The sequence below is a fragment of the Amaranthus tricolor genome, chromosome 2, assembly GCF_026212465.1.
Source record: "Amaranthus tricolor cultivar Red isolate AtriRed21 chromosome 2, ASM2621246v1, whole genome shotgun sequence".
NCBI lineage: Eukaryota > Viridiplantae > Streptophyta > Magnoliopsida > Caryophyllales > Amaranthaceae > Amaranthus > Amaranthus tricolor.
The window spans coordinates 17688104-17710841 of NC_080048.1; the positions used below are offsets into that span (position 1 = coordinate 17688104).

Below are 22738 nucleotides of genomic sequence, written 5' to 3' on the forward strand. Positions count from 1 at the left end.
AGTTTCTACGTAACTTGCTATTCTCTCCAGCCAAGTTGAATCGCAACTTGAGGAAGTTTTGAAAAAAACTTCAAAACATAAAACTTCTGAAAATACCTCTTGTTATTGATTGATCAAAAACTGAAACATGAACTCCTTATTACATGAGGGCCTACGTATATATAGAGTTTGGAAACTAAAAACTAGCCGTTACAAATGCTAAGCTAAAATACACGTGGATTAACTAACAAAACAGAAATGTAAACAAAAGGGCCAACACTTAGCCAAATTTCTCTGATTTTCATGATCTGCTGGCCAGCCTTCCTTCAACGTGTATTATAGGCTTCCTGGTGGTTTGTTAGTAAGACCCTAGGCCCTGTGTGGCTAGGCCCATGTAGTGAGATGACATTGCAGTCTCTCTCAATGTCCAGGTGTCTCTGGTTTGTGCTCAGGAGGGTCCACAAGGTCTGCTGCTTGTCAGAATGTTCTGTTACACTGTTCCTGCTATCCATTGGCTCTCTTGTTCCCATAGTGCTGTCTTCTGTTGTGTAATGATCCTCCCCAGTTTCTCTTCGTATTCTTAGGTCCATGTTTGATGTGTGGGAACTATCATTGCTTATCCTTTGACCTTTATGCGTAGAAGGCAAGTTGGGAACACTGTCTTGTTCCTGTTCCCTATTGTCATGGTCACTGTTCCCTGATGCATTTGCATCAACCCCTCCTTCTTGGGAAAGAATTGTCCCTAATTCTTGAGTTGGTTGATGTAGGGTAAGATCTCCTATATTAAAAATAGGGGATATGTTATACTCTGTGGGTAACTGGATCTCAAAGGCATTGTTCCCAATTTTTCTCAGCACTGAGTATGGCCCTATGGCTCTTGGTTGTAGCTTATTTCTTCTGAGGTGTGGAAACCTTTTCTTCCTGAGATACACCCACACTTGGTCACCGTCCTTAATCTGTTGCCTTGCTTTTAAATGCTTGTCAGCTTGCACCTTGTACTTCTTGTTAGTCTCCTCCAAATTGGTATGAACTTGCTTGTGGACTGCTTCCATTTGCTTGATTAGCTCTTCTGCTTCCAGTTGTTTGCTGTCACACATTGGTAAATCAATCAGTGATATAGGAAGTAGAGGGTTGGTACCATACACACATTCAAATGGGGTATGCTTAGTGGCACGACTAGGGGCTCTGTTGTATGCGAATTCAGCATGGCATAACTTGAGGTCCCATTCCCTTATGTTTGTGCTTACCAAGGTTCTGAGTATAGTGCCCAAAGTTCTATTAGTTACTTCTGTTTGTCCATCTGTTTGCGGATGGTAAGCAGTACTAAACAAAAGCTTAGTGCCTAGCATCTTCCACAAGGATTTCCAAAAGTTACTTAGGAACTTGCTATCCCTGTCAGAGACAAGAGTCCTGGGGATGCCATGCAATCTTACGATTTCAGCAAAGAACAGTTTGGCTATGTATTGTGCATCATCAGTCTTAGTGCATGCTATGAAATGAGCCATTTTAGAGAATCTATCTACTACCACCATGATAGCATCCTTTCCTCTCTTAGTCTTAGGCAATGCCATCATGAAATCCAGGCTCAAGTGTTCCCATGGTCTGTGAGCTATAGGTAAAGGTAAGTACTCTCCCTTATGAAAAGTGACTTTAGCCTTAAGGCAAGTCTCACATTTTAATATGTGTTTACCCACTGTGCCAAGCATCTTTGGCCAAAAGAAATGTTTAGCTAACATGTCAAGGGTTTTCTGAATCCCATAATGCCCTGCTATGCTTCCTTCATGCACTTCTTTTACTAAAATGGTTCTAAGAGGTAGCTTAGGTATGCATAGCTTGTTCCCTTTAAACAAGTATCCCTGGTGTATGCTAAATAACCCTTGTGGTGTGTCATGACATAGTTTATATATATCTGCAAAATCAGGACAGGTCTGGTACTGGTCTTTGATGAATTCAAACCCCAAAATCTTAGATCCTAATATTCCTATCATGCAGTGTTTCCTACTCAAGGCATCTGCAATGATATTGGTCTTGCCCACCTTATACCTAGCTGAGAAGTCAAAGGTCTGCATAAACTCTACCCATCTTGCATGTCTACTGCTGAATTTGTGCTGACTGTTTATGTATTTTAAGGACTCATGATCTGTGTGAAGCACAAAAGGTTGGATTCTAAGGTAGTGAGACCAATGTTCAAAAGCTCTTATGATAGCATAAAATTCTTTATCATAAGTGGAGTAATTTAACCTACTGTCATTGAGCTTTTCACTGAAAAAAGCTACTGGTCTACCCTCCTGAACTAGCACTGCTCCAATCCCTACTCCACTTGCATCACATTCTAGCTCAAAGGGTTTGGTAAAATCAGGTAGCTTGAGAATAGGGGCTTTACACATCATGTCCTTAAGGGTTTCAAATGCTTGTTGTGCAGCAGGTGTCCACTCAAACTTTCCTTGCTTAGTACACTCTGTCACAGGGGCCAAAACAGAGCTAAAATCCTTTATAAACCTTCTATAAAAGGATGCCAACCCATGGAATGATCTTACTTGTGTTAGAGTAGTGGGTGTAGGCCATTCTTTTATAGCTTTAACCTTTTCAGGGTCCACTCTAACTCCTGTTTTCCCTATGACGTAACCCAAGAAACTAACCTCAGGTAACAGGAAGTTACATTTCTCTAGTTTAGCATACAGTCTCTGTTTTCTTAAGACCTCAAATAATTGTTGCAGGTGTCTCATGTGTTCTTCCTTTTCCCTACTGTAAATGAGTATATCATCTAGATAGACAACTATAAACTTTCCCAAAAATGGTCTCAATATCTCATTCATAAGCCTCATGAATGTGCTAGGGGCACCAGTCAAACCAAAGGGCATCACAAGCCATTCATATAGCCCATACTTGGTCTTGAATGCAGTTTTCCATTCATCCCCTGCTTTCATCCTAATTTGGTGATATCCACTTCTTAGATCCACCTTACTGAACCACTGTGAACCACCCAATTCATCCAAGATATCATCAATTCTTGGTATAGGAAACCTATACTTAATGGTTATGTTGTTCATACTACGGCTGTCAATGCACATTCTCCATGTGCCATCCTTCCTTGGCACTAACAGAGTGGGTACTGCACAGGGGCTTAAGCTCTCTCTTACATATCCCCTTTGCATTAATTCTTCCACTTGTCTTTGTAGTTCTTGAGTTTCCTTAGGGTTGGACCTATAGGCAGTCTTATTAGGTAAACTAGCTCCTGGTACCAAATCTATCTGGTGTTCAATGCCTCTCACAGGTGGTAAACCAGGGGGTAACTCATTAGGAAAAACATCCTTATATTGATCCAACAAGCTTCTCAATTCATGTGGTATAGGTATAGGCTCATGGACTTCCTTGGTAACCAGAAGGTATATCTCTCCTTGACCTTGGATTTCCTTTTCACACTCCCTTCTGTTCATTAAATGGACATGCACTTTAGTAATCTTAGGAGGAACAGCTCTGTGTGGGGGCAGGGGTAACAGCTCTTTTTTCTTTCCATTATGCCTAAGGGTATAGGTGTTGGTATAACCATTGTGTGTGGTCTTTTTATCATATTGCCATGGTCTGCCCAGCAGCAGATGACAGGCATCCATCTCTAACACATCACACAGAATATCATCCACATATGTTCCCAAGGTCATGCTCACTAAACACTGTCTACTCACTGACCCACTTGACTTGTTGTCTAACCATTTCATTAAGTAAGGATGTGGGTGAGGCTTGGTTTCTAAATTTAACTCATCTACCAGCTGCTTACTGATGCAATTAGATTCACTCCCGCTATCAATGATTAAATCACAAACCTTCCCCTGTACCCTACATTTGGTTTGAAAAATATTCTCTCTTTGGTCAGACTTTTTGTCCATGGGGGTAGCTTGGAAACTTCTTCTAATGATTAAGCTAACATGCTCTTCTTCAGGTGGTATCTTCTCCAGATCCTCTCCTCCTTCTTCCTCAGTCTCCCCTTCATAAGTATGCCATTTTTCTTGCTCATCTACCCAAAAAGTACCATCTCCATCACTAAGGCTTGGTGGGTCTATTTCTTCTTCTTGTCCATTCTTTGAAACTAACATTCTTTTGGGGTTGGTGTTTTGCCTAATGTCAATCCACTCTCTCATGGTAAAAGCTCTAGCATTAGGACAATCCCTCTTGTAATGTCCTCTTCCATTGCACTTAAAACATATCACATCCTTAGGATTTATGGGGGGCTCTGTTTTTGTTGTACTGTTTTTAGGTCCAGTGCTCTGTGCCTCCTTCCTAGGTGTGGTGAAACTACTGGTGTTCCTAGGGTTGTAGGCCCTGGTGGTCTTATTGTGTGTGGCAGTTAATCTGTTAACAAATCTCTCAACATCAATGGCATGTAAACTTGCTGTGTTCAGCGTGAGGTCAGGTGTGATCCTTAAGTGGTCCCTTATGTCCTCTCTCAATCCTGCAATGAACCTACTGACTCTCATGTCCTCAGGCTCATTGATGTCACACAGAACATAGGTTCTTTCCCATTCATTCACATACTCTTGTACAGACCTACTCCCTTGTTTCATGGAATTGAGTTGAATATATTGTTGTTGTTTATAGGCAGATGGAATATATTTTCTTCTCATGTTCTTCTTGAGTTTTCCCCAAGTGTTGATCCTACTCCTTCCTTCCCTAAGCCTTTGTTTCTGTGTTCCCTCTAACCAAACAGCAGCTGACTTAATCAATTTTACCTTAGCCAACTTATACTGATGATCCATTGGTGTTTCCCTAAATTCAAAGTACTGTTCCATTCTTTCCTCCCATTCTATGTATTTGGCTGGATCATGTGAAGTTCCATCGAATTCAGGTATATCCAATTTGATTGTTCTATCTTCGTATGGTCGAGGATTAGGGTTTGGTGTTCTATCAATTCGGTTTTGTGTAATCACACCGGTCATCTCTTCTCTAAACTGACGCAAACTATTCTCCATCATCCTATGCATTCTTGCTTCTATTTCTCCCAATCTTTCCTCCATGGTCATATCCATTCGACCAGAGACAGCTAATTAACCAGCAATGCACACAACAAAAAATGAATGCGAAAATCGTAATGCAAGAAAACCAAATGATTGTATGAGTGGGTGTCTTGTGTCAGAATGTATGCACCAATGTTCTCAAATGAAAGAAAATTGAAATTAAAATAGGAAAGATTACTCCCTGTATGTTGTAGAATCACTGACGATTGATCTTGAATGACGATTTCAAAAATCGCCCAGCGCCTTTTCTTCAAAATTCCCAGAACAATATGAAACCTCTTTCCTCAGACTGCTTCTTTGTACTACTCTTTCCCAATTCGTAACTGGGCTCTGATACCAAGTTGATGCAAAACAAAGGGGTGGTTATGGCCTTTGTTATGCACTGATTCTCGTTGACTAACAACCTTAATCAATGGCACCTTTAGAAACCCCAAATACTTCCCAAACAAACGCCCAGGCACTCCAAACAGGCCAAGAAGGAACTTCTTGATTTTCTGATGAGGGTGCTTTATGCTCCGTGTCTGATTTGTATGACTAACCTATGATAACTACAATGCAAGGATATTGAAGCCTTGATTGTAGGGTCCCTTTGAGAATCCAAGTTTCTACGTAACTTGCTATTCTCTCCGGCCAAGTTGAATCGCAACTTGAGGAAGTTTTGAAAAAAACTTCAAAACATAAAACTTCTGAAAATACCTCTTGTTATTGATTGATCAAAAACTGAAACATGAACTCCTTATTACATGAGGGCCTACGTATATATAGAGTTTGGAAACTAAAAACTAGCCGTTACAAATGCTAAGCTAAAATACACGTGGATTAACTAACAAAACAGAAATGTAAACAAAAGGGCCAACACTTAGCCAAATTTCTCTGATTTTCATGATCTGCTGGCCAGCCTTCCTTCAACGTGTATTATAGGCTTCCTGGTGGTTTGTTAGTAAGACCCTAGGCCCTGTGTGGCTAGGCCCATGTAGTGAGATGACATTGCAGTCTCTCTCAATGTCCAGGTGTCTCTGGTTTGTGCTCAGGAGGGTCCACAAGGTCTGCTGCTTGTCAGAATGTTCTGTTACACTGTTCCTGCTATCCATTGGCTCTCTTGTTCCCATAGTGCTGTCTTCTGTTGTGTAATGATCCTCCCCAGTTTCTCTTCGTATTCTTAGGTCCATGTTTGATGTGTGGGAAGTATCATTGCTTATCCTTTGACCTTTATGCGTAGAAGGCAAGTTGGGAACACTGTCTTGTTCCTGTTCCCTATTGTCATGGTCACGGTTCCCTGATGCATTTGCATCAATCGTTCATTGTTCATTGATCATTGATCCTTGTTCATTCTTCAATGATCATTGATCCTTGTTCATTCTTCTTCGTTCATTCTTCAATGATCATTGATCCTTGTTCATTTTTCATCGTACATTCTTCAATAATCATTGATCCTTGTTCATTCTTCATCGTTCATTCATTATTGATCATTGATCCTTGTTCATTCTTCATCGTTCATTCTACAATGATCATTGATCCTTGTTCATTATTCATCGTTCATTCTACAATGCTCATTGATTCTTGTTCATTCTTCATCGTTCATTCATTATTGATAGATGATCCTTGTTCATTCTTCATCGTTCATTCTACAATGCTCATTGATCCTTGTTCATTCTTCATCGTTTATTGTTCATTGATGATTGATCCTTGTTTATTCTTCATCGTTCATTCATTATTGATCATTGATCCTTATTCATTCTTCGTCGTTCATTCTTCAATGATCATTGATCCTTGTTCATTCTTCATCATTCATTCATTATTGATCATTGATCCTTGTTCATTCTTCATCGTTCATTCTACAATGATCATTGATCCTTGTTCATTCTTCATCGTTCATTCATTATTGATCATTGATCCTTGTTCATTCTTCATCGTTCATTCTACAATGATCATTGATCCTTGTTCATTCTTCATCGTTCATTCTACAATGCTCATTGATTCTTGTTCATTTTTCATCGTTCATTGTTCATTGATCATTGATCCTTGTTCATTCTTCATCGTTCATTCTACAATGCTCATTGATCCTTGTTCATTCTTCATCGTTCATTGTTCATTGATCATTGATCCTTGTTCATTCTTCAATGATCATTGATCCTTGTTCATTCTTCATCGTTCATTCTTCAATCATCATTGATCCTTGTTCATTCTTCATCGTTCATTCTACAATGCTCATTGATCCTTGTTCATTCTTCATCGTTCATTCTACAATGCTCATTGATCCTTATTCATTCTTCATCGTTCATTGTTCATTGATCATTGATCCTTGTTCATTCTTCAATGATCATTGATCCTTGTTCATTCTTCATCGTTCATTCTTCAATGATCATTGATCCTTGTTCATTTTTCATCGTTCATTCTTCAATAATCATTGATCCTTGTTCATTCTTCATCGTTTATTCATTATTGATCATTGATCCTTGTTCATTCTTCATCGTTCATTCTACAATGCTCATTGATCCTTGTTCATTCTTCATCGTTCATTGTTCATTGATCATTGATCCTTGTTCATTCTTCAATGATCATTGATCCTTGTTCATTCTTCATCGTTCATTCCTCAATGATCATTGATCCTTGTTCATTTTTCATCGTACATTCTTCAATAATCATTGATCCTTGTTCATTCCTCATCGTTCATTCATTATTGATCATTGATCCTTGTTCATTCTTCATCGTTCATTCTACAATGATCATTGATCCTTGTTCATTCTTCATCGTTCATTCTAGAATGCTCATTGATTCTTGTTCATTTTTCATCGTTCATTGTTCATTGATCATTGATCCTTGTTCATTCTTCATCGTTCATTCATTATTGATAGATGATCCTTGTTCATTGTTCATCGTTCATTCTACAATGCTCATTGATCCTTGTTCATTCTTCATCGTTTATTGTTCATTGATGATTGATCCTTGTTTATTCTTCATCGTTCATTCATTATTGATCATTGATCCTTGTTCATTCTTCATCGTTCATTGTTCATTGATCATTTATCCTTGTTCATTCTTCATCGTTCATTCTTAAATGATCATTGATCCTTGTTCATTCTTCATTGTTCATTCATTAATGATCATGGATCCTTTTTCATTCTTCATCGTTCATTTTTCAATGATCATTGATCCTTGTTCATTCTTCATCGTTCATTCATTATTGATCATTGATCCTTGTTCATTCTTCATCGTTCATTCTACAATGCTCATTGATCCTTGTTCATTCTTCATCATTCATTCATTATTTATCATTGATCCTTGTTCATTCTTCATCGTTCATTGTTCATTGATCATTGATCCTTGTTCATTTTTCAATGATCATTGATCCTTGTTCATTCTTCATCGTTCATTCTTCAATGATCATTGATCCTTGTTCATTTTTCATCGTTCATTCTTCAATAATCATTGATCCTTGTTCATTCTTCATCGTTCATTCATTATTGATCATTGATCCCTGTTCATTCTTCATCGTTCATTCTACAATGCTCATTGATCCTTGTTCATTCTTCATCGTTCATTGTTCATTGATCATTGATCCTTGTTCATTCTTCAATGATCATTGATCCTTGTTCATTCTTCTTCGTTCATTCTTCAATGATCATTGATCCTTGTTCATTTTTCATCGTACATTCTTCAATAATCATTGATCCTTGTTCATTCTTCATCGTTCATTCATTATTGATGATTGATCCTTGTTCATTCTTCATCGTTCATTCTACAATGATCATTGATCCTTGTTCATTCTTCATCGTTCATTCTACAGTGCTCATTGATTCTTGTTCATTTTTCATCGTTCATTGTTCATTGATCATTGGTACTTGTTCATTCTTCAATGATCATTGATCCTTGTTCATTCTTCTTCGTTCATTCTTCAATGATCATTGATCGTTGTTCATTTTTCATCGTACATTCTTCAATAATCATTGATCCTTGTTCATTCTTCATCGTTCATTCATTATTGATCATTGATCCTTGTTCATTCTTCATCGTTCATTGTTCATTGATCATTTATCCTTGTTCATTCTTCATCGTTCATTCTTAAATGATCATTGATCCTTGTTCATTTTTCATCGTACATTCTTCAATGATCATTGATCCTTGTTCATTCTTCATCGTTCATTCATTATTGATCATTGATCCTTGTTCATTCTTCATCGTTCATTCTTAAATGATCATTGATCCTTGTTCATTCTTCATTGTTCATTAATTAATGATCATGGATCCTTTTTCATTCTTCATCGTTCATTTTTCAATGATCATTGATCCTTCTTCATTCTTCATCGTTCATTGTTCATTGATCATTGATCCTTGTTCATTCTTCAATGATCATTGATCCTTGTTCATTCTTCTTCGTTCATTCTTCAATGATCATTGATCCTTGTTCATTCTTCATCGTTCATTCTACAATGCTCATTGATTCTTGTTCATTTTTCATCGTTCATTGTTCATTGATCATTGATCCTTGTTCATTCTTCAATGATCATTGATCCTTGTTCATTCTTCTTCGTTCATTCTTCAATGATCATTGATCCTTGTTCATTTTTCATCGTACATTCTTCAATAATCATTGATCCTTGTTCATTCTTCATCGTTCATTCATTATTGATCATTGATCCTTGTTCATTCTTCATCGTTCATTCTACAATGATCATTGATCCTTGTTCATTATTCATCGTTCATTCTACAATGCTCATTGATTCTTGTTCATTCTTCATCGTTCATTCATTATTGATAGATGATCCTTGTTCATTCTTCATCGTTCATTCTACAATGCTCATTGATCCTTGTTCATTCTTCATCGTTTATTGTTCATTGATGATTGATCCTTGTTTATTCTTCATCGTTCATTCATTATTGATCATTGATCCTTATTCATTCTTCGTCGTTCATTCTTCAATGATCATTGATCCTTGTTCATTCTTCATCATTCATTCATTATTGATCATTGATCCTTGTTCATTCTTCATCGTTCATTCTACAATGATCATTGATCCTTGTTCATTCTTCATCGTTCATTCATTATTGATCATTGATCCTTGTTCATTCTTCATCGTTCATTCTACAATGATCATTGATCCTTGTTCATTCTTCATCGTTCATTCTACAATGCTCATTGATTCTTGTTCATTTTTCATCGTTCATTGTTCATTGATCATTGATCCTTGTTCATTCTTCATCGTTCATTCTACAATGCTCATTGATCCTTGTTCATTCTTCATCGTTCATTGTTCATTGATCATTGATCCTTGTTCATTCTTCAATGATCATTGATCCTTGTTCATTCTTCATCGTTCATTCTTCAATCATCATTGATCCTTGTTCATTCTTCATCGTTCATTCTACAATGCTCATTGATCCTTGTTCATTCTTCATCGTTCATTGTTCATTGATCATTGATCCTTGTTCATTCTTCAATGATCATTGATCCTTGTTCATTCTTCATCGTTCATTCTTCAATGATCATTGATCCTTGTTCATTTTTCATCGTTCATTCTTCAATAATCATTGATCCTTGTTCATTCTTCATCGTTTATTCATTATTGATCATTGATCCTTGTTCATTCTTCATCGTTCATTCTACAATGCTCATTGATCCTTGTTCATTCTTCATCGTTCATTGTTCATTGATCATTGATCCTTGTTCATTCTTCAATGATCATTGATCCTTGTTCATTCTTCATCGTTCATTCCTCAATGATCATTGATCCTTGTTCATTTTTCATCGTACATTCTTCAATAATCATTGATCCTTGTTCATTCCTCATCGTTCATTCATTATTGATCATTGATCCTTGTTCATTCTTCATCGTTCATTCTACAATGATCATTGATCCTTGTTCATTCTTCATCGTTCATTCTAGAATGCTCATTGATTCTTGTTCATTTTTCATCGTTCATTGTTCATTGATCATTGATCCTTGTTCATTCTTCATCGTTCATTCATTATAGATAGATGATCCTTGTTCATTGTTCATCGTTCATTCTACAATGCTCATTGATCCTTGTTCATTCTTCATCGTTTATTGTTCATTGATGATTGATCCTTGTTTATTCTTCATCGTTCATTCATTATTGATCATTGATCCTTGTTCATTCTTCATCGTTCATTGTTCATTGATCATTTATCCTTGTTCATTCTTCATCGTTCATTCTTAAATGATCATTGATCCTTGTTCATTCTTCATTGTTCATTCATTAATGATCATGGATCCTTTTTCATTCTTCATCGTTCATTTTTCAATGATCATTGATCCTTGTTCATTCTTCATCGTTCATTCATTATTGATCATTGATCCTTGTTCATTCTTCATCGTTCATTCTACAATGCTCATTGATCCTTGTTCATTCTTCATCATTCATTCATTATTTATCATTGATCCTTGTTCATTCTTCATCGTTCATTGTTCATTGATCATTGATCCTTGTTCATTTTTCAATGATCATTGATCCTTGTTCATTCTTCATCGTTCATTCTTCAGTGATCATTGATCCTTGTTCTTTTTTCATCGTTCATTCTTCAATAATCATTGATCCTTGTTCATTCTTCATCGTTCATTCATTATTGATCATTGATCCTTGTTCATTCTTCATCGTTCATTCTACAATGCTCATTGATCCTTGTTCATTCTTCATCGTTCATTGTTCATTGATCATTGATCCTTGTTCATTCTTCAATGATCATTGATCCTTGTTCATTCTTCAATGATCATTGATCCTTGTTCATTCTTCATCGTTCATTCCTCAATGATCATTGATCCTTGTTCATTTTTCATCGTACATTCTTCAATAATCATTGATCCTTGTTCATTCCTCATCGTTCATTCATTATTGATCATTGATCCTTGTTCATTCTTCATCGTTCATTCTACAATGATCATTGATCCTTGTTCATTCTTCATCGTTCATTCTAGAATGCTCATTGATTCTTGTTCATTTTTCATCGTTCATTGTTCATTGATCATTGATCCTTGTTCATTCTTCATCGTTCATTCATTATTGATAGATGATCCTTGTTCATTGTTCATCGTTGATTCTACAATGCTCATTGATCCTTGTTCATTCTTCATCGTTTATTGTTCATTGATGATTGATCCTTGTTTATTCTTCATCGTTCATTCATTATTGATCATTGATCCTTGTTCATTCTTCATCGTTCATTCTTCAATGATCATTGATCCTTGTTCATTCTTCATCATTCATTCATTATTGATCATTGATCCTTGTTCATTCTTCATCGTTCATTGTTCATTGATCATTGATCCTTGTTCATTCTTCAATGATCATTGATCCTTGTTCATTCTTCATCGTTCATTCTTCAACGATCATTGATCCTTGTTCATTCTTCATCGTTCATTCTACAATACTCATTGATCCTTGTTCATTTTTCATCGTTCATTGTTCATTGATCATTGAATCTTGTTCATTCTTCATCGTTCATTCATTATTGATAGATGATCCTTGTTCATTGTTCATCGTTGATTCTACAATGCTCATTGATCCTTGTTCATTCTTCATCGTTTATTGTTCATTGATGATTGATCCTTGTTTATTCTTCATCGTTCATTCATTATTGATCATTGATCCTTGTTCATTCTTCATCGTTCATTCTTCAATGATCATTGATCCTTGTTCATTCTTCATCATTCATTCATTATTGATCATTGATCCTTGTTCATTCTTCATCGTTCATTGTTCATTGATCATTGATCCTTGTTCATTCTTCAATGATCATTGATCCTTGTTCATTCTTCATCGTTCATTCTTCAACGATCATTGATCCTTGTTCATTCTTCATCGTTCATTCTACAATACTCATTGATCCTTGTTCATTTTTCATCGTTCATTGTTCATTGATCATTGAATCTTGTTCATTCTTCATCGTTCATTCATTATTGATAGATGATCCTTGTTCATTCTTCATCGTTCATTCTACAATGCTCATTGATCCTTGTTCATTCTTCATCGTTTATTGTTCATTGATGATTGATCCTTGTTTATTCTTCATCGTTCATTCATTATTGATCATTGATCCTTGTTCATTCTTCATCGTTCATTCTTCAGTGATCATTGATCCTTGTTCATTCTTCATCGTTCATTCTACAATGCTCATTGATCCTTGTTCATTCTTCATCGTTTATTGTTCATTGATGATTGATCCTTGTTTATTCTTCATCGTTCATTCATTATTGATCATTGATCATCGTTCATTCTTCAATGATCATTGATCCTTGTTCATTATTCATCGTTCATTCTTCATTGATCATTTATCCTTGTTCATTCTTCATCGTTCATTCTTAAATGATCATTGATCCTTGTTCATTCTTCATTGTTCATTCATTAATGATCATGGATCCTTTTTCATTCTTCATCGTTCAATTTTCAATGATCATTGATCCTTGTTCATTCTTCATCGTTCATTCATTATTGATCATTGATCCTTGTTCATTCTTCATCGTTCATTCTACAATGCTCATTGATCCTTGTTCATTCTTCATCGTTCATTGTTCATTGATCATTGATCCTTGTGCATTCTTCAATGATCATTGATCCTTGTTCATTCTTCATCGTTCATTCTTCAATGATCATTGATCCTTGTTCATTTTTCATCGTTCATTCCTCAATAATCATTGATCCTTGTTCATTCTTCATCGTTCATTCATTATTGATCATTGATCCTTGTTCATTCTTCATCGTTCATTCTACAATGCTCATTGATCCTTGTTCATTCTTCATCGTTCATTGTTCATTGATCATTGATTCTTGTTCATTCTTCAATGATCATTGATCCTTGTTCATTCTTCATCGTTCATTCTTCAATGATCATTGATCCTTGTTCATTTTTCATCGTACATTCTTCAATAATCATTGATCCTTGTTCATTCTTCATCGTTCATTCATTATTGATAGATGATTCTTGTTCATTCTTCATCGTTCATTCATTATTGATAGATGATCCTTGTTCATTCTTCATCGTTCATTCTACAATGCTCATTGATCCTTGTTCATTCTTCATCGTTTATTGTTCATTGATGATTGATCCTTGTTTATTCTTCATCGTTCATTCATTATTGATCATTGATCCTTGTTCATTCTTCGTCGTTCATTCTTCAATGATCATTGATCCTTGTTCATTCTTCCTCCTTCATTCATTATTGATCATTGATCCTTGTTCATTCTTCATCGTTCATTCTACAATGATCATTGATCCTTGTTCATTCTTCATCGTTAATTCATTATTGATCATTGATCCTTGTTCATTCTTCATCGTTCATTCTACAATGATCATTGATCCTTGTTCATTCTTCATCGTTCATTCTACAATGCTCATTGATTCTTGTTCATTTTTCATCGTTTATTGTTCATTGATCATTGATCCTTGTTCATTCTTCATCGTTCATTTTTCAATGATCATTGATCCTTGTACATTCTTCATCGTTCATTCATTATTGATCATTGATCCTTTTTCATTCTTCATCGTTCATTCTACAATGCTCATTGATCCTTGTTCATTCTTCATCGTTCATTGTTCATTGATCATTGATCCTTGTTCATTCTTCAATGATCATTGATCCTTGTTCATTCTTCATCGTTCATTCTTCAATGATAATTGATCCTTGTTCATTTTTCATCGTTCATTCTTCAATAATCATTGATCCTTGTTCATTCTTCATCGTTCATTCATTATTGATAGATGATCCTTGTTCATTCTTCATCGTTCATTCTACAATGCTCATTGATCCTTGTTCATTCTTCATCGTTTATTGTTCATTGATGATTGATCCTTGTTTATTCTTCATCGTTCATTCATTATTGATCATTGATCCTTGTTCATTCTTCGTCGTTCATTCTTCAATGATCATTGATCCTTGTTCATTCTTCATCCTTCATTCATTATCGATCATTGATCCTTGTTCATTCTTCATCGTTCATTCTACAATGATCATTGATCCTTGTTCATTCTTCATCGTTCATTCATTATTGATAGATGATCGTTGTTCATTGTTCATCGTTCATTCTACAATGCTCATTGATCCTTGTTCATTCTTCATCGTTTACTGTTCATTGATGATTGATCCTTGTTTATTCTTCATCGTTCATTCATTATTGATCATTGATCCTTGTTCATTCTTCATCGTTCATTGTTCATTGATCATTTATCCTTGTTCATTCTTCATCGTTCATTGTTCATTGATCATTTATCCTTGTTCATTCTTCAATGATCATTGATCCTTGTTCATTCTTCTTCGTTCATTCTTCAATGATCATTGATCCTTGTTCATTCTTCATCGTTCATTCTACAATGCTCATTGATTCTTGTTCATTTTTCATCGTTCATTGTTCATTGATCATTGATCCTTGTTCATTCTTCAATGATCATTGATCCTTGTTCATTCTTCATCGTTCATTGTTCATTGATCATTGATCCTTGTTCATTCTTCAATGATCATTGATCCTTGTTCATTCTTCTTCGTTCATTCTTCAATGATCATTGATCCTTGTTCATTCTTCATTGTTCATTAATTAATGATCATGGATCCTTTTTCATTCTTCATCGTTCATTCATTATTGATCATTGATCCTTGTTCATTCTTCATCGTTCATTCTACAATGCTCATTGATCCTTGTTCATTCTTCATCGTTCATTGTTCATTGATCATTGATTCTTGTTCATTCTTCAATGATCATTGATCCTTGTTCATTCTTCATCGTTCATTCTTCAATGATCATTGATCCTTGTTCATTTTTCATCGTACATTCTTCAATAATCATTGATCCTTGTTCATTCTTCATCGTTCATTCATTATTGATAGATGATTCTTGTTCATTCTTCATCGTTCATTCATTATTGATAGATGATCCTTGTTCATTCTTCATCGTTCATTCTACAATGCTCATTGATCCTTGTTCATTCTTCATCGTTTATTGTTCATTGATGATTGATCCTTGTTTATTCTTCATCGTTCATTCATTATTGATCATTGATCCTTGTTCATTCTTCGTCGTTCATTCTTCAATGATCATTGATCCTTGTTCATTCTTCCTCCTTCATTCATTATTGATCATTGATCCTTGTTCATTCTTCATCGTTCATTCTACAATGATCATTGATCCTTGTTCATTCTTCATCGTTAATTCATTATTGATCATTGATCCTTGTTCATTCTTCATCGTTCATTCTACAATGATCATTGATCCTTGTTCATTCTTCATCGTTCATTCTACAATGCTCATTGATTCTTGTTCATTTTTCATCGTTTATTGTTCATTGATCATTGATCCTTGTTCATTCTTCATCGTTCATTTTTCAATGATCATTGATCCTTGTACATTCTTCATCGTTCATTCATTATTGATCATTGATCCTTTTTCATTCTTCATCGTTCATTCTACAATGCTCATTGATCCTTGTTCATTCTTCATCGTTCATTGTTCATTGATCATTGATCCTTGTTCATTCTTCAATGATCATTGATCCTTGTTCATTCTTCATCGTTCATTCTTCAATGATAATTGATCCTTGTTCATTTTTCATCGTTCATTCTTCAATAATCATTGATCCTTGTTCATTCTTCATCGTTCATTCATTATTGATAGATGATCCTTGTTCATTCTTCATCGTTCATTCTACAATGCTCATTGGTCCTTGTTCATTCTTCATCGTTTATTGTTCATTGATGATTGATCCTTGTTTATTCTTCATCGTTCATTCATTATTGATCATTGATCCTTGTTCATTCTTCGTCGTTCATTCTTCAATGATCATTGATCCTTGTTCATTATTCATCCTTCATTCATTATCGATCATTGATCCTTGTTCATTCTTCATCGTTCATTCTACAATGATCATTGATCCTTGTTCATTCTTCATCGTTCATTCATTATTGATAGATGATCGTTGTTCATTGTTCATCGTTCATTCTACAATGCTCATTGATCCTTGTTCATTCTTCATCGTTTATTGTTCATTGATGATTGATCCTTGTTTATTCTTCATCGTTCATTCATTATTGATCATTGATCCTTGTTCATTCTTCATCGTTCATTGTTCATTGATCATTTATCCTTGTTCATTCTTCATCGTTCATTGTTCATTGATCATTTATCCTTGTTCATTCTTCAATGATCATTGATCCTTGTTCATTCTTCATCGTTCATTCTACAATGCTCATTGATTCTTGTTCATTTTTCATCGTTCGTTGTTCATTGATCATTGATCCTTGTTCATTCTTCAATGATCATTGATCCTTGTTCATTCTTCTTCGTTCATTCTTCAATGATCATTGATCCTTGTTCATTTTTCATCGTACATTCTTCAATAATCATTGATCCTTGTTCATTCTTCATCGTTCATTCATTATTGATCATTGATCCTTGTTCATTCTTCATCGTTCATTCTACAATGATCATTGATCCTTGTTCATTATTCATCGTTCATTCTACAATGCTCATTGATTCTTGTTCATTCTTCATCGTTCATTCATTATTGATAGATGATCCTTGTTCATTCTTCATCGTTCATTCTACAATGCTCATTGATCCTTGTTCATTCTTCATCGTTTATTGTTCATTGATGATTGATCCTTGTTTATTCTTCATCGTTCATTCATTATTGATCATTGATCCTTATTCATTCTTCGTCGTTCATTCTTCAATGATCATTGATCCTTGTTCATTCTTCATCATTCATTCATTATTGATCATTGATCCTTGTTCATTCTTCATCGTTCATTCTACAATGATCATTGATCCTTGTTCATTCTTCATCGTTCATTCATTATTGATCATTGATCCTTGTTCATTCTTCATCGTTCATTCTACAATGATCATTGATCCTTGTTCATTCTTCATCGTTCATTCTACAATGCTCATTGATTCTTGTTCATTTTTCATCGTTCATTGTTCATTGATCATTGATCCTTGTTCATTCTTCATCGTTCATTCTACAATGCTCATTGATCCTTGTTCATTCTTCATCGTTCATTGTTCATTGATCATTGATCCTTGTTCATTCTTCAATGATCATTGATCCTTGTTCATTCTTCATCGTTCATTCTTCAATCATCATTGATCCTTGTTCATTCTTCATCGTTCATTCTACAATGCTCATTGATCCTTGTTCATTCTTCATCGTTCATTGTTCATTGATCATTGATCCTTGTTCATTCTTCAATGATCATTGATCCTTGTTCATTCTTCATCGTTCATTCTTCAATGATCATTGATCCTTGTTCATTTTTCATCGTTCATTCTTCAATAATCATTGATCCTTGTTCATTCTTCATCGTTTATTCATTATTGATCATTGATCCTTGTTCATTCTTCATCGTTCATTCTACAATGCTCATTGATCCTTGTTCATTCTTCATCGTTCATTGTTCATTGATCATTGATCCTTGTTCATTCTTCAATGATCATTGATCCTTGTTCATTCTTCATCGTTCATTCCTCAATGATCATTGATCCTTGTTCATTTTTCATCGTACATTCTTCAATAATCATTGATCCTTGTTCATTCCTCATCGTTCATTCATTATTGATCATTGATCCTTGTTCATTCTTCATCGTTCATTCTACAATGATCATTGATCCTTGTTCATTCTTCATCGTTCATTCTAGAATGCTCATTGATTCTTGTTCATTTTTCATCGCTCATTGTTCATTGATCATTGATCCTTGTTCATTCTTCATCGTTCATTCATTATTGATAGATGATCCTTGTTCATTGTTCATCGTTCATTCTACAATGCTCATTGATCCTTGTTCATTCTTCATCGTTTATTGTTCATTGATGATTGATCCTTGTTTATTCTTCATCGTTCATTCATTATTGATCATTGATCCTTGTTCATTCTTCATCGTTCATTGTTCATTGATCATTTATCCTTGTTCATTCTTCATCGTTCATTCTTAAATGATCATTGATCCTTGTTCATTCTTCATTGTTCATTCATTAATGATCATGGATCCTTTTTCATTCTTCATCGTTCATTTTTCAATGATCATTGATCCTTGTTCATTCTTCACCGTTCATTCATTATTGATCATTGATCCTTGTTCATTCTTCATCGTTCATTCTACAATGCTCATTGATCCTTGTTCATTCTTCATCATTCATTCATTATTTATCATTGATCCTTGTTCATTCTTCATCGTTCATTGTTCATTGATCATTGATCCTTGTTCATTTTTCAATGATCATTGATCCTTGTTCATTCTTCATCGTTCATTCTTCAATGATCATTGATCCTTGTTCATTTTGCATCGTTCATTCTTCAATAATCATTGATCCTTGTTCATTCTTCATCGTTCATTCATTATTGATCATTGATCCTTGTTCATTCTTCATCGTTCATTCTACAATGCTCATTGATCCTTGTTTATTCTTCATCGTTCATTGTTCATTGATCATTGATCCTTGTTCATTCTTCAATGATCATTGATCCTTGTTCATTCTTCTTCGTTCATTCTTCAATGATCATTGATCCTTGTTCATTTTTCATCGTACATTCTTCAATAATCATTGATCCTTGTTCATTCTTCATCGTTCATTCATTATTGATCATTGATCCTTGTTCATTCTTCATCGTTCATTCTACAATGATCATTGATCCTTGTTCATTCTTCATCGTTCATTCTACAGTGCTCATTGATTCTTGTTCATTTTTCATCGTTCATTGTTCATTGATCATTGGTACTTGTTCATTCTTCAATGATCATTGATCCTTGTTCATTCTTCTTCGTTCATTCTTCAATGATCATTGATCGTTGTTCATTTTTCATCGTACATTCTTCAATAATCATTGATCCTTGTTCATTCTTCATCGTTCATTCATTATTGATCATTGATCCTTGTTCATTCTTCATCGTTCATTGTTCATTGATCATTTATCCTTGTTCATTCTTCATCGTTCATTCTTAAATGATCATTGATCCTTGTTCATTTTTCATCGTACATTCTTCAATGATCATTGATCCTTGTTCATTCTTCATCGTTCATTCATTATTGATCATTGATCCTTGTTTATTCTTCATCGTTCATTCTACAATGCTCATTGATCCTTGTTCATTCTTCATCGTTCATTGTTCATTGATCATTGATCCTTGTTCATTCTTCAATGATCATTGATCCTTGTTCATTCTTCATCGTTCATTCTTCAATGATCATTGATCCTTGTTCATTTTTCATCGTTCATTCTTCAATAATCATTGATCCTTGTTCATTCTTCATCGTTTATTCATTATTGATAATTGATCCTTGTTCATTCTTCATCGTTCATTCTACAATGCTCATTGATCCTTGTTCATTCTTCATCGTTCATTGTTCATTGATCATTGATCCTTGTTCATTCTTCAATGATCATTGATCCTTGTTCATTCTTCATCGTTCATTCCTCAATGATCATTGATCCTTGTTCATTTTTCATCGTACATTCTTCAATAATCATTGATCCTTGTTCATTCCTCATCGTTCATTCATTATTGATCATTGATCCTTGTTCATTCTTCATCGTTCATTCTACAATGATCATTGATCCTTGTTCATTCTTCATCGTTCATTCTAGAATGCTCATTGATTCTTGTTCATTTTTCATCTTTCATTGTTCATTGATCATTGATCCTTTTTCATTCTTCATCGTTCATTCATTATTGATCATTGATCCTTGTTCATTCTTCATCGTTCATTCTACAATGCTCATTGATTCTTGTTCATTTTTCATCGTTCATTGTTCATTGATCATTGGTACTTGTTCATTCTTCAATGATCATTGATCCTTGTTCATTCTTCTTCGTTCATTCTTCAATGATCATTGATCCTTGTTCATTTTTCATCGTACATTCTTCAATAATCATTGATCCTTGTTCATTCTTCATCGTTCATTCATTATTGATCATTGATCCTTGTTCATTCTTCATCGTTCATTCTACAATGATCATTGATCCTTGTTCATTCTTCATCGTTCATTCTACAGTGCTCATTGATTCTTGTTCATTTTTCATCGTTCATTGTTCATTGATCATTGGTACTTGTTCATTCTTCAATGATCATTGATCCTTGTTCATTCTTCTTCGTTCATTCTTCAATGATCATTGATCGTTGTTCATTTTTCATCGTACATTCTTCAATAATCATTGATCCTTGTTCATTCTTCATCGTTCATTCATTATTGATCATTGATCCTTGTTCATTCTTCATCGTTCATTGTTCATTGATCATTTATCCTTGTTCATTCTTCATCGTTCATTCTTAAATGATCATTGATCCTTGTTCATTTTTCATCGTACATTCTTCAATGATCATTGATCCTTGTTCATTCTTCATCGTTCATTCATTATTGATCATTGATCCTTGTTCATTCTTCATCGTTCATTCTTAAATGATCATTGATCCTTGTTCATTCTTCATTGTTCATTAATTAATGATCATGGATCCTTTTTCATTCTTCATCGTTCATTTTTCAATGATCATTGATCCTTGTTCATTCTTCATCGTTCATTGTTCATTGATCATTGATCCTTGTTCATTCTTCAATGATCATTGATCCTTGTTCATTCTTCTTCGTTCATTCTTCAATGATCATTGATCCTTGTTCATTCTTCATCGTTCATTCTACAATGCTCATTGATTCTTGTTCATTTTTCATCGTTCATTGTTCATTGATCATTGATCCTTGTTCATTCTTCAATGATCATTGATCCTTGTTCATTCTTCTTCGTTCATTCTTCAATGATCATTGATCCTTGTTCATTTTTCATCGTACATTCTTCAATAATCATTGATCCTTGTTCATTCTTCATCTTTCATTCATTATTGATCATTGATCCTTGTTCATTCTTCATCGTTCATTCTACAATGATCATTGATCCTTGTTCATTATTCATCGTTCATTCTACAATGCTCATTGATTCTTGTTCATTCTTCATCGTTCATTCATTATTGATAGATGATCCTTGTTCATTCTTCATCGTTCATTCTACAATGCTCATTGATCCTCGTTCATTCTTCATCGTTTATTGTTCATTGATGATTGATCCTTGTTTATTCTTCATCGTTCATTCATTATTGATCATTGATCCTTATTCATTCTTCGTCGTTCATTCTTCAATGATCATTGATCCTTGTTCATTCTTCATCATTCATTCATTATTGATCATTGATCCTTGTTCATTCTTCATCGTTCATTCTACAATGATCATTGATCCTTGTTCATTCTTCATCGTTCATTCATTATTGATCATTGATCCTTGTTCATTCTTCATCGTTCATTCTACAATGATCATTGATCCTTGTTCATACTTCATCGTTCATTCTACAATGCTCATTGATTCTTGTTCATTTTTCATCGTTCATTGTTCATTGATCATTGATCCTTGTTCATTCTTCATCGTTCATTCTACAATGCTCATTGATCCTTGTTCATTCTTCATCGTTCATTGTTCGTTGATCATTGATCCTTGTTCATTCTTCAATGATCGTTGATCCTTGTTCATTCTTCATCGTTCATTCTTCAATGATCATTGATCCTTGTTCATTTTTCATCGTTCATTCTTCAATAATCATTGATCCTTGTTCATTCTTCATCGTTTATTCATTATTGATCATTGATCCTTGTTCATTCTTCATCGTTCATTCTACAATGCTCATTGATCCTTGTTCATTCTTCATCGTTCATTGTTCATTGATCATTGATCCTTGTTCATTCTTCAATGATCATTGATCCTTGTTC

At 34.4% G+C, this 22738-nt stretch overlaps 2 protein-coding genes across 2 annotated transcripts in view; one reads left to right on the plus strand and one right to left on the minus strand.

The window, feature by feature from the left end:
• Positions 1-305: 305 nt before the first annotated feature.
• Positions 306-6157, minus strand: LOC130805607 (uncharacterized). Its single transcript, XM_057670390.1, has 3 exons — positions 5936-6157; positions 5326-5527; positions 306-5014 (listed from the first exon to the last, which is right to left on the minus strand). The coding sequence occupies exons 1-3, from the start codon at positions 6155-6157 to the stop codon at positions 306-308; spliced, it is 5133 nt and encodes a 1710-aa protein (XP_057526373.1).
• Positions 6158-6199: 42 nt separating this feature from the next.
• The window catches only part of LOC130805608 (uncharacterized), a 191596-nt gene continuing 175057 nt past the window's right edge, over positions 6200-22738 (plus strand). The window contains exon 1 of the mRNA XM_057670391.1: positions 6200-6210. Within this exon, the coding sequence (XP_057526374.1) occupies positions 6200-6210 (11 nt within the window). The remainder of the gene's footprint in view (positions 6211-22738) is intronic.

Coding starts and splice junctions, on each gene's coding strand:
- LOC130805607 (XM_057670390.1), bottom strand. CDS start 6,157: ATGGACCTAAGAATACGAAGAGAAACTGGGGAGGATCATTACACAACA. Junction 5,528..5,935: donor CTAGCCACACAGGGCCTAGG/GTCTTACTAACA, acceptor TAGTTATCATAG/GTTAGTCATACAAATCAGAC. Junction 5,015..5,325: donor CTTTGTTTTGCATCAACTTG/GTATCAGAGCCC, acceptor CTGGTTAATTAG/CTGTCTCTGGTCGAATGGAT.